General features: G+C 35.6%; 1 protein-coding gene across 3 annotated transcripts in view; it reads right to left on the bottom strand.

Annotated features, from left to right (window-relative positions):
* The window catches only part of PNG1 (peptide-N-glycanase 1), a 286311-nt gene that overhangs the window by 97258 nt on the left and 175197 nt on the right, over window positions 1-13856 (bottom strand). For all 3 annotated transcript variants that reach the window (XR_016363877.1, XM_089825430.1, XM_089825431.1), the window contains exons 8-14: window positions 9670-9724; window positions 9407-9493; window positions 8713-8768; window positions 8475-8534; window positions 8000-8087; window positions 7111-7872; window positions 6922-6982 (exon numbers count right to left, since the gene is read on the bottom strand). Coding sequence is in view for 2 of the 3 variants with exons in the window: in XM_089825430.1 (XP_089681556.1) it covers window positions 6922-6982; window positions 7111-7872; window positions 8000-8087; window positions 8475-8534; window positions 8713-8768; window positions 9407-9493; window positions 9670-9724 (1169 nt within the window). In the remaining variant the exon portion in view is untranslated. The remainder of the gene's footprint in view (window positions 1-6921; window positions 6983-7110; window positions 7873-7999; window positions 8088-8474; window positions 8535-8712; window positions 8769-9406; window positions 9494-9669; window positions 9725-13856) is intronic.

The raw sequence follows: 13856 nt of genomic DNA, 5'->3' as shown, positions 1-13856 counted from the left end.
ACTACATGGTAGTGTTCTCTTCTTTGGTTCACAAACCTCTCAAAAGTCATTCTCTCCCGTACACTTGTGGTGCCAATGATTCTCATTCATCATTAGTAGCCATAAGGATATCTGCAAATGTCTCATCCTCAGCTTCCTCTGCTGGCTCCTGTACTGGTTCCTCTCTAACAAAGGTAGGACGTGTGGACTTGTCTGCTATTTTGGAAAGAGTTCTATGAGCTCTAGGTGATCCCATTGCACTCCTTTTATCCCCTTGTTCTTGATTTCGTCTGTCTTGTGGGTTCATGTGCTCAACCATGGTGGTGAGTACCTGCAAAGCCTAAGCCATTTGCTCTTATCCTGTAACCATTGCTCTAAAAAATTCTCTTGTTTCTTGATCTTCATTCCTATTGTCTCTTGGTTGGCTACACTCTTGCCTGTCACCCATAGTGTCTAGCTGCCTGTCAAAATCTTGTTCCCTGTCAAATAAAGCTCGCCTGCGAGTGTAAAATCTGTGAGAGCCAACCCTAGGTGGCTGCATGTGATTGCTAAACCCTCAGGATGGCAGAATTTAGCTCTGATACCAATGTAATAACCCCAACAAGTTATAATTTCGTCAAACACAAAGTCCTCTCTAATTCACTTGTTTGACATTTCATCAAACACTTTGCAAGCAAGAGATATATTGCATATCTAAATTCTGATTGCTTTCTAAATGCCAAACTTTAATAAATATGCTTGCAAAGAACACACCAAACATCTAACAATGAAGATGCAATTGTCTTTTAATAACACTGATTACAAATAGGAAAATATGCATCTACATCAATAAGACATTAGGGCAATAAATTCTAATACAAAACTCTGATATAAATCTAATTGATATGAGTCACTTCTGGTAGGAGTTGTTCAGATTGTGCAGGACAGAGCTGACTTCGAGTACTAGCTACCACCCCTAGACAGATGGTCAAACAGTGATAGTAAACAAATGGGTGGAGGGATACCTCTAGAATTACATGGCAGGGCAACAAAAGGCTTGGGTTAAGTGGATATATCTATGTGAATATTGTTATAATTCCACTTATCACATGTCTATCCAGAGGTCATCATTCATGGCATTATATGGATATGAGGCACCCAATTTTATGGATTTGTTGCTATCAGATAGTAGAGTACCCAGTGTTGGAGACTTATTACAGGAGAGCCAGGGCATTGTAAAGGCTCTTAAGGATAATATCTCTAAGGCACAAGATCAATAGAAGCAGTATGCTGATCAGAAGAGGACTAAGCGGACTTTCGAGGTAGGTGATATGGTATATTTGATGTTGCAGCCTTACCGCCAATCCACTCTCAAGAAGAGTGGTGCCAAAAAACTTAAACCACGTTATTATGGACCTTTTAGGTGATCAGGAGAGTTGGAGAGGTGGCTTACGAGTTTGGATTTGCCGACAAAAAGCAAAGTCCATAATGTTTTTCATGTGTCACGTCTCAAAAAGGTGTTAGGACACCAGATTGTTCCTTCTACAGTGCTTCCACCCTTGGACAATGAGGGGAAATTGGTTTTAGTACCAGAGGCTATCATTGAGTTCAGGGAGAGGAATTTGAGGAGACGTACTATCGGGGAGTACTTGGTGAACTGGAAGGACCTGCCAGTAGAGGATGCCACTTAAGAAAGTGAAGAAATTTTGCAGCATCCAGAGTTGAGATTGCTTGGGGACAAGCAATTTCAAGAGGGGCGGATTGTAATGTCCCCATCTTTTTAGCCTATTAGTGGAGTTCTTAGCCTTTCCATTCTCTGAAGGCTAAGTGAAGGAATAAGGAGAAATTGATTAAATTAATTTCTTATAAAGTCATTAAATAAATTAAAATTAAAAGGTGACCTTATATTTAATTAATTTAATTAAAAGTGACTAAATTAAAAGAATCTTCTAGAAATAGGAATTAAATATTATTTTATTTGTTCTGGAAGGAGGTCCATCTATTAGAGGAAAAGAATAAATATGGAGGGCAGCCTCATTGTTGAGTATTGAATGTGTTGCCATCTACTCTTTTGAATAGCTTGTGGAGCCAAGGGTTTCTGCAGTTGTTACATTGATTGTTGGGAACGAACACACCCATTGATTTGCATAACTGAGGTGGTGAAATATCTTCCGAAGGGTTGCAACTATTGGAGAAGACAAATCAGTCTTTTCATTGTGCCAAATTTGTGGCCTAGGGCCAGACTTGTGGAGTAAGGACTAAGTTGGATATTGCTACAATAACTTCCTACAGTACCGCTACTACAGTGTCATCGCTATAGTGATTTGCTACAGGAAAATTCATATTTTTGGAGCAATTCCAGGTTTTTATCTAATACATTTTGCATTGTTTGAGAGTAGATATTTAGGGCATTGGTAGGGTTTATAAAATCTGTTGTAATCTGATTTATATCAGAGTTCTATATCAAAATTTATTGTCCCAATGTCTTATTGATGTAGATGCATATTTTCCTATTTGTAATCAGTGTTATTCAAAATCAATTGCATCTTCATTGTTAGATGTTTGGTGTGTTCTTTGCAAGCATATTTATTAAAGTTTGGCATTTAGTAAGCAATCAGAATTTAGATATGCAATATATCTCTTGCTTGCAAACTGTTTGACGAAATGTCAAACAAGTGAATTAGAGAGCACTTTGTGTTTGACGAAATTATAACTTGTTGGGGTTATTACAATTCTACAAACATGTATAGCTCTTCGAACTGACCCCTGTGATGCCAGATATGAAGGTTACCAACAAGAAGCAAATGGACTTCTCAAGTATAACGGGTGAATGTATATACCTAAGGATTCTGAAATCTGAAAAAAGATTTTGAGGGAAATCCACGGTGCTCCTTACTCTAAACAGCCCAAGGTGACAAAAATGATAGGTGATATGAAACCATTGTACTTTTGGGAGGGGTGTGAAACAAGAAGCAGTTGAGTTTTTTGCAAGTTGTCTTGAATGTCGGACGGTCAAGGTCGAACACAGGTATCCAGCAGGGTTGCTACATCCAAATGAAATTCCAAAATGGAAATGGCAAATAATTAGCATGAATTTCATAAAAGGGTTACCCATGACCAGAAATAGTCACAACACTATTCTCAAGGTAGTGGACAAACTTACAAATGTAGCCCATTTTATCCTAAGAAATTTAACAAATGGAGCACCAAAAATTGCTCATAAATTAGTAAAGGAAATTTTCAAACTTCATGGGTTGCAGAAAAGATTATTTCAAATAGGGATGCCAAAATGACATCCAAACTTTGGCAAACTTTGTTTTCTGCCTTGGGAATAAAATTGAATATCAATTCAGCCTATCATCCAAAAACTAACAGGCTGACAGAAAGGGTAAACCAGGTACTAGAAGATATTTTAAGGGTATATTGCATGGATCAGCAATATCGTTGGGACATGTATCTTCCCTTGGTACAATTTTCTTATAATAATTCATATCAGATTACCATTATGGCACCAATTGAAACCTTGTGCAGACAGAAATGTAGAACCCTCGTAAGTTCGAACAGGATTGAGGATTGAATAATTGTTGGTCTCAAATGCTCTTAGAAATGGAAGAGCAAGTGGTTCAAATCTGTCAAAGACTGAATGAGGCTAATGATCGCCTAAAGAGTTTTGTAGATGCTGAAAGGACTCCTACAAAATTCGAGGAGGAAAAGATTCTCCTAAAGGAAAAAGCCCAAAAGAGTACTATCAAATTTGGTAAAAATGCCAAGTTAGGTCCAAGATACCTAGGACGTTTTGAAATGTTGAAAGTTGTAAACCTTGTAGCCTACAGAATTGCTCTAACTCCAGCCATTGCGTAGATGCATAGTGTGTTTCATGCATCTTATCTTAAGAAGTACATAGCCAATGCTGAATATGTCATTGATTAGAACTTCTTGCAGGTGCAAGATCAAAGGGTGGTGGTAATAAAACCACTCAAAAATACTCGAGGTGCGTAAGCTACACTTACAAAAGCAAGATGTCACCCAGTGCAAGGTCCAATGGGATCAATATGCTGAGGAGAATGCTACTTGGGAAGATTATGATGAAATCACCGCGAAATTCCCCCATCTTTTTCCAAAAACATGAACTATAGATTGATACTATTACATTGTCAGCCAAATTGAGAACTTTGAGGCTTTATGGCAGTTCTTATATAAATGTTGTGAATATTTTCTTTGTGTATTTAGTTGTAGTTGTCCATTAGGGACGACGAAACACAAGGGGGGTAAGTTACACCCCCTATTTTGTTTAATTTTAAATATTCTATAGTCATTGAGACCTCAAATGAATTGGAAATGGTTGGTTAAATTGGTTATTCATTACGATTTCATGTGAATTAGAAATATTGGTTATTCAATATGATTTCATGTGAATTAGAAAGGTTAGTTGTTACACACAAACTTATAAAATCTTTTGATTTGTTGGTTAATACTTAACAATCAACAACCATTACTTAAGATCTATCAGTTATATCATAGTAAACCATCAATGTAAAGATAAGCATGAAAGCATAAAAACACCAATACAATCAACACCAAGATTTACGTGGAAAACCCAAAGTGGCAAAAACCATGCAGAAACTAAATTTCATGAAATGAAAAACACCATTTAAGATGATTTTGTATAACAAGGCTAACTACCTGAAAGGCTCACTGCAATGTGAAAGTGTTTCTACTGTAGGCTTCACCACAAGATGGCCATGTTCAAGAAATACAATAAAGCTCACTGTTGATACAATAAGCTTATAGCCATTACATGAGAGATGAAGTATAAACCACCACTATAATGAAGTTGTCGAGCCTTTGCAATTCCAGTATACAACTATCGACATCTCCTTGAATCAGCTAACTGCATAAGCTCACATACGCATGCTTAACATTCAAATCATACATTGCCTCGATCATGACAACAACATAATTGATAAACTACTATCCATCCCACACCTTGGATACAAAAATTTCTCCATTGTTTATATTGGTAGCCAAGCATACATATGTCGACTTCATAACAAAATGTGTGTTAACATCAACGCACTTAGTTGAGGTTCTATATTGAATTCTAAGCATTAGACCTAAATCTAGAGAATATATTATCTCAGCATTACATTTTGAATATGAATCACAAATAATATATTGCATTATTTATCACAAATACCGACACACGTTCACAGATATTAAAGACTGACCATATTGTAGCCACAACAATCACCAAAAACACCAAGTGTACCAATTGAACAATATACACCCATACATCAGAAACTAGGTAGTGAGAGATATTCGCAATTTTGAATAATTCTTGTATATACCCAAAAAAAACTTCTCCTAGGTTGTCATTACCAATAGACCACAGAATATGCCAACAACTACAAAACCTGTCCCCAAACAATAGATGCTGCCCAAGTGACAGTACAGATGTTTTGACATCAACGACAATCAATGTCAGTCACAAGCCATGCCTAACAAGCTCACCAAATGTGGGCTACATCCACAGAAAAACAGTCACCCATTTTTGTCATTATCCAACAATGAACCAATATACAATCTCATGACTTTCCAAATTCCACAACCACTTTTTTATTAAGCCTTTTTTATGGTTCAAAAGGGTCAAACTAGATACCAAAATAAAAGCTACCTCCTTCGTTAAATAATGAAAACTTTTTCTTTGGGAGTGCTGCCCCCAGGAACCCCAGTGGGGTACATTGTCCCCAAACCACTAACTTGGGGTCCTACCCTAGGCCCTCATTGGAGTGATAGATCCCCCGGGTTTCGTAGGATGGGTTCTTCCTCCCCACAATCCCCTATTAATGAATGTGGGGGGAAGCCCAATTGTGAAAGTCATCAAAATTTATGCTCAGCAGCATGATAAGTTGCCACATACAAAAAAGTTTGTCCCCATACCCTATCCATGGATTGCAAGGTTCATCAAAACTATATAAATACCCTAGATGCTTTGGGATATATGTTGTGTTGGTCGATTTATATTTTTTTGTCATTTTGTGATTTTGGTGTCTTTCGGGTTTTCTTCTTCTTTGATTACAAATTGAGGGAAAACCCTAACATTTGTATCTCATTCTTCCAAATTCCAAGTCTATATAATATATAGACTTTTTGTTAATTTTCTTTGTCTATTTCAATCCAATTTGTAGGGGTGCATCCCTTGCATAAGCATGTGACCCAATATTACTTATTTGTATTAGAGTCCTTTATTTCTGTAAATTAATTTTCCCCACTTTTGTTGCATTGTAAAATCTTTTGAAACCCAAAAAATTTTGTAGATCCTAGAAAGATAAAACCATTATGTGCAATTACGTTACCTAGGTTTTTATCCCTAACAAAATCCTCCCATGATCTTAAACCCCTGTTTTATTCCTGTTAAAAAATAAATAATATCCTACAGTATAATATATGTGTCTTTTATACAGTTGTATTTTTTAAGTTTAGGTTCAGATTCCATAGATCTAATGATTAAATTATGTGATCTAGCTAATAGAGACTGACATACAATCCTGAGCTAGTTGATCCAACCAAAGCAATACATTAAATACAAACAACTTATTCTGACTACTATAGAAAGTCCCTATGGAGAATACTCTTACAGTGCTGTGTGGACGTGTCATACAAACTAGATTGTATACTATTAGCTCATAATCTATTTTGTCCAACGTTTTTCTAACCATCATATGATTTCCATAGGCTTGCAATGTATTGGCGTACTTAAGACACTACATAAAATCAAGTTTCTATACTTATGGTACAAGATGTAAACTGAGTTTGATGGAAAATTACTTCAAAAGTCATATCCATTTCTGGGAACTAGACAATATAAAAGAAGTGTTGATGACAATATGATGTATGCCACATAAATATTCCACTATCCTATCATGAAATGAACTTTTAAAGATAAAGCACATTCAAGAGTACCTTTTGCTCCATCTGGTTCTTCCCATTTAGTTGAAGTAAGGCCATCAAAAGCTGATGTAGCCTGCAATGTTTAAATAGGGAAGGCATCAATTTTGAATATTAAATTAAATCTCAGGCACCAAGATATTTGTTTTCCAATCTTTACCATAGCAACTAAACCATAAACCCTCAACTAATGAGAAAACTTACTATTCCTAGTGGGAGTTGCTCTCCACTTGCTTGGACAGAACCACCACATATTCTCCTGCAATTAATAAACAGTTTGACAGCTGCATTATGTGTGAGGTCTTTTACGAGGTCTGTATTTTTTACCATTCCTTCAAGAATTTCACAGGCCACGGGTAGAGCAAGGGAGGTCTTGACCGGTTCCTGAGCCAAACAAACATATATCTTTCCATTTTGATCTGAACAACTTTTAAGGCTGAGTGCCTGAAGTAGATATTGATATGAATTACATTGTATGAGTTTAGTTATATCCAAGCCGTTATAATCGAAATCAACCATCATCTTACGAATTCGGAATGGTGTTTCCTTAAGATTAGATATAAGCATCTGCACAGCCTTCATCTCATCCACAACTCTGGACATAGATTTTGTATCATCAATAAACTGGTGTAAAATTAAGCCAAAGGATTTATAGATCCTCCCCACATGGTCATCTATGCATGTACGGATGGGGCAACGAAGACTCTTGAATGGCATGTCATTACCAGCACCAAACTCAGCTCTAGCAATCCGCCATTCCTTAGATCCACTTTGTCGTCCTGGAAGTGAACCTGAAGGTTCATCATGACTGTAATGCGATTTTTCAATTTCATGCAACTCTTCTTTGTCACGGCTTTCAAGCAAAGCCTGATCAACCGGAGATAAATGTCTTCGAACTTCCTTTGTCAAACTTTTAACTACTTCTTGCACATTAGCTTCTGAAGTGATGAGGCGTCGAGATATAGTCTACATCAAGCAATTTATTCATTGGTGAGCTATAATATTTCACAAAGCAAAACATAGTTACAAGATTGTCTAAATGCAAGATCAAAGAACCAGCTATGAGGTATTGCTCAATTAAGTGGTAGCATACCTCATGCCATTTTCTTGTGTACCGCTTTGTCACATCATATACTCCATCTTTCGAAAGTGCAATGACATAGGTCAATTTTTTTTTCCACCTTTATACAGTAATACACAATTAGAAAACACCACTAGAAACACAAAGATGTATTGCTGCCTAGCATTCAATTTCAGTATACTACATGATGAAATTAGCAGAATGGAGAATGCAAACACTAATTAAAAAAATAAAAAATTGTCTCCTCTAAAAACTAGATTGATTTCAGGTGTATAACACTCAGATACAAAAAACAAAGAAAAAGTTAGACTGTAATTTAACACTTTGACTACAATAAGAGTATTAGAATGCATCTATATGATTGAAATGCCATCCAATTCAGGAAAAAGGCCCAGCTTCACATACTTTTAAATGAAAAAAACAATATGGAATCCCTAGACTCTACAAATCTAAGTAGTATTGGCTGTGCCAATAATAATATCTTTACCCTTCTTCATAAAGCAACGGATTGTCATATACAGATTCACAAGGGTCCAAATGCATCCACCTGACATGATTAATGAATAAAAAGAACAGGAAGCATTAGAAAATGCACTAGAGATTTCAATGTAAGGCGTTGAACAGGACTGTTAAGCTTCACAAAGGAAATTCCAACTCAAACATACAGAGAGAAAAATTCAATTATAATGTCAACCATAAAGATTAAATCATGATATGAATATTACCTGCCAAGATGATTTGAGAAACATTCTGTCCACACATGATCAGCGAAATCCAAAATCTGCAAAAGTGCAATATCTGATCAACATATCACAGCAACAGACAAATGTCAAAAAAATCAGTTCATGTTCATTGTTATTCCGTGTTTGATGTGTAAAAGAGTGTGGAGGGATGGGAATAAGGTATCACGGTAGTCTCTTCCCCTCAAATAGTGAAAATTGAGGTTCCAAACATAAGGACCACAGTCAAGTATTTATATTAATTCTCAATGATTACATAATAGGAAATTGAGACTTTATACCATTTATTTTAATATTCAATGATTAAACATACATATACACTAAAATTTCAAAACTAACTAAATTGTATTAAGTCAATTGTTTCACTTATCATTGCTTAATCAAAATGCAATACACTAATGGAAATAACAATGAATATATCAACATACCACATACAATATCCACACATTATAATAATAGCAATGTTCCTCAGGGATATTCAAACTGTATATTCTACCATATCTCAATATCATATTCCATGAGATCTCCAACATTTCTTTTCCTAAATTCTTTATTAAGCTAAACAAATACTTTTATAACATGTTAATCAAAACTTACCACTAGTTCTAGGGATCATCCCAAACATCAAATGAGTGAGGATAACTGCTTGTTAAAAAACAATTTAAAAAGAAAAACTTACTAGGCGAGCTTGATAACCAAGTGCTCTACAATACAATGTAAAACAATTGGCCCATTCTCCACAACGACCTTTCCTAGTCTCCACAAGCTGTAGTAAAGATTATCAAACCAGAAGTTTGACATTATTCATAATCTAACTAAATAAGGCCATCAAATTAATAAAAAATTGTCTAACATCATAAACCAAGCTTGTAAATATAACTCAGAGACAAACTATTCAGTATGTTGGATTTAAATGTATAAGATTAATACAAAGTTACAAACCTTCAGTGGATCATTATAGCGAGGAAAGCGAGTGACCGCTGCACACTTCTTGCACCTATAATTTCAGTAATAAATTATGAGAATGAACATTGATGCTAGTTACTGAAAGAAATGGAAATTAGTGTCTCAAAGAATTACAGGTATCAATAATTTGGTACAAATAATGTTACATAAAATTTATCTGATAGAGGGATGTCAAGTTCATTCAAGAGTCTGGAGGACTATATTTCTCACAGGTGGATGAAAACGTAAACTTGTGTTTTCTAAATGACCAAAATACAAAAGTAAACAATCAATACAACATACAAGATCCTCAGACAATATCATAAATTATCATAGAACTAATCACCTTGAATTCTACTTCTAACTTTACTGGTCAAGAGCCTAGAGGTCCTTAGCCTGTCAACCCTTCATCTCCTTATGCTAGTTGACCAGAATAAATGCAGTCTAATTTGACATTGGTGGATAGAATTTACGACAGATCAAAGTTTAATATATGTCATCCTATCACATTTTAAATCGGCAATCATGATAATTGAACATCAAAAGTTCAATCAACAAATTGGAGTTACAAACTTTGAAGATAGCTTTAATACTTATATATTTCAAATAACAATCACATTAGATAAGAACCCACAGGTAGCAGAGTTGGCTTGGGCTATGGGTTTGCTCAACAGCGGTCTTGGGTTTGACTTCAAGGCCTGGGCATACCTGATGCATGTGGTTTGCAGGCTATAGTGTGTATCCTTGCAGAACTAGTTTCATCTCAACTCACCCCTTCCTAAACCCCCCCTTGGAAATATGCAAGACCAAGGTAAGGCAGGTTGGGCACTGGTCTAAGTCATGGTGATACCTCTAAGTTAAAAAATAAATAAACAGTCACATTAGATAATTTAAATGCCAAACATGGATAAAAATAAATTTAGAAATTGATAACTAAATGGAAGAATGTAAAGCCAAAACTAACCGAATAACCAAAATTATGAAGCAAATCTATGTAACATTTCATATTCCATGACTATCATATACTCAATCTCTATGCACTACTAACTTTTCTCAAGATTCAACATTGTACATGGCAATATTGTAATGTCCCCGATCCTTTGGCTGATGACAACAACCTTCTTGCTGATGACCCTGCAACATACGTTATTAATCTAACAATATCTATATATCACATTACCAATAGAAAATAAAATTCTCTCTATTTATTACAATGAATATGAAATCCTACTTTCCAATTTAACTCCCTTCTTAAGGAGAGACTATGCTCAGATGCTTAGTTCTTTGGGAAGTACTTCGTGGGGCTCTAGTCATTATGCACAACTTGGAACAGCTCTCCACTAAGCACCATCTCCTCACTACATTTCCTCTTTATAAGATCTTATGGATAATAAGTCTTGATATATCCATCTTTCATAGGGGAGAATTTCCTCACCCTAAGTCTTATGGATAAACACAATGTGTATCCATTCTTTTATATTCATATGACTTAGTCCTTTCAGTATACTGACCTTCAGAGATGTTCAATCCCCGCCTTGTTTCGCTTTGACACTCGACTACAGGATGTCATTATTGAAGCCCTTCAGAGATTGTAGATCTCTACTTAATTCCCAAAGGAATTTTGATTATGGTGAACCTTGGTATCCTCTTATGCTAACAATTGGTGCTTTCTCTGCAGTCAGAGCCTCTTCTTAAGAATCTTGGTGGTCTTGTTACCTCTTTATCTGTGTAGCTGAAGTTCTTTATTTTTTTTACCGATACTGGGTATATCTTCACAGTTCAATACATTTAAATTTTAAATGGTTTATCTTCTATGTTTAATATTTATCAGCAATGAATTTATCCCTCAATTTGGAGTATGCTGGCTTGACTCTTATTGATTGTATTTGCCATTAGTTTGACTGAAATACCTCCTGACTTTGATGTCGACTCAGACTTTGTAATGTCCCCTAACTGACTAGTTTGGAATATCAGGACAATGTTCTCAAAAGTTCAATTGCAAGTTGAATGAAATGGCATTTGATGATGGTCATTTCAGTGTTCTTTTTCATACATGCTAACGAGTGTCTTAAATTATGATGAAGGCATGTAGGTGGATCTAATAAACTGTTATCACTATTGTTATTACCCTGTCTGGTTATAGCTAAATCAAGCATCAATTTCTTTCACATTTCAATGGTTTGACATTACGTCAAACACTTGGCAAGCAGTCAACTATGATGTATTTGTTTTAATTATTTTTCCCTACTAATGTCTATATGAAAACAAATATATTCCAAAAAAGAAATTACAATACACTATGATTCTTCACTTGTTAACTTGAATCAGAATTCCATTTCAGATTGGCGATAGACCAACAAATTACTAAAACATAGTTGCATTTACAAAATCACACTCACCAGCAATCAATATATCAGAAAATTCACAAGAACCTGGAAATGAAATCGCTCCTTACATAGTTGCAATGGTAATGGTTACCAGCCGCAACCCTTGCAAATTAAACATTTGATGCCCAAATATGAAATGCAAACAGAAATAACTGATCGCAGGTCCTTAATTAACCACTATAGGCCCTTATTGTTGTCCACCAAGCATTCAACAGGGTTCTACAATAAATTGCAGGCTCAAGAAATCTAATCGCAGGGCTTTGATATCACTCGAAGGCCTTAGAAATTGCAACGCAGTCCCTCAGAATTGAATCACAGCCTCTCTAAAATGAACACATCGCCTGTACATGACAAATTGCTGCCTTGGAATGTAACAGCAGCTCTAAATCGAACTCCCAAAATGCAGATCGAAAGGTAATTAAATCTCCTTCAGCAAGCCAATCGCTTCTCAACCACAGTAGACATAGCATGAGAAGTCTCTTCAATTTAGATTGAAAATTAAATCAATACCACTTTACCACAGGAGTGGATTGATGCACAAACTCAGTCTCAAACCCTTATACTTCAGCAAGGGCACAAAACCACAAACTCAGAATTGACACAAAGACAGCAAGCAAAGAGATAAACAAATAATCAAATGCCTTTGCCATCAAATGGCCTCATATTTATAATCTCAAAATGGCACAAGGTTCCCAAATGAACTTCACTTAAGAAGCTTCCCTCACACAACATTAAAATATAATAAAGTGCCACTAATATAATTTATTAAATGCTTTTGGCTCCAAAAATGACTGTTTCCACCATAACTTAATAATCTGACACGCAAGGCCATTGTTTCTTGTTTTCACGATTTAAAACTTTTTATCCTAGTTCCAACGAGCTATGATACTGAGGTGACCAACAAACAACACCTACAAAAATAGCAACCTCAGTGTATTGACATGAATAATAATAATGATTCACACATCTTGCGTAAACACCTAAAGAAGCATCAAAATCAAAATCTAACAACACCAAAGTGATCATGATGATGAAAGGCAATGAATGAACCTGAGAAGGTGACTTACTATAAATAGACGCTCCCTCCAAAATTCCTGGAGCCCAAACCAAAAGCCCGAAATAAAAACTAAGAACATCACTCAACTCTTCTGACTCAACTGAGTTGAAAAGAACCAATAGATTAACTTACTATAAATAGTAAGTCCCTCAAATGGAGCCAAAACACACCATAGGCTGTTGGAAAGCCTATAACCACACAACTGAGACCCTCAAATCCCATTGTCATCTCATGAGGATCATGATGGTCAACTAACTTGGCCAACTACAGAAACTTGCTAAAAATGGGGACATTACAACTATTCCAGACATAATGCTTATTGCTTGTGTAATGTTTTTCTTCTTCTCAAAGTTATTGTAATAACCCCAACTGGTTATAACTTCATCAAACATCAAATTCTTCTCTAATTCAGTTGTTTGGCATTTTGTTAAACACTTTGCAAGCAAGCTCTGATACCACTATAATAACCCCAACCAGTTATAACTTTGTGGAACACCAAATCCTTCTCAAATTCAATTGTTTGACATTTTATCAAACACTTTGCAAGCAAGCTCTGATACCACTATAATATCCCTTGCCCAGACTCACTAATTTTAGCTCAAGGAATATTGTCAAACACTTGTATATTGTCTTTCTCTTTTCTGATTTTTTTGTGTTTCAAATTGTTTGATATAGTTTGAATGATGCTAAGAAACTTAGAATGCTCACAAATGATATTACAATACCTCTTACAATGAACT

The sequence above is a fragment of the Cupressus sempervirens genome, chromosome 4 (genome assembly GCF_028749045.1).
Source record: "Cupressus sempervirens isolate cs-2001-9-10 chromosome 4, ASM2874904v1, whole genome shotgun sequence".
Classification (NCBI taxonomy): domain Eukaryota; kingdom Viridiplantae; phylum Streptophyta; class Pinopsida; order Cupressales; family Cupressaceae; genus Cupressus; species Cupressus sempervirens.
Note: the sequence above shows the minus strand (reverse complement) of the source record. Positions and strands in the feature narration are given on the sequence as shown.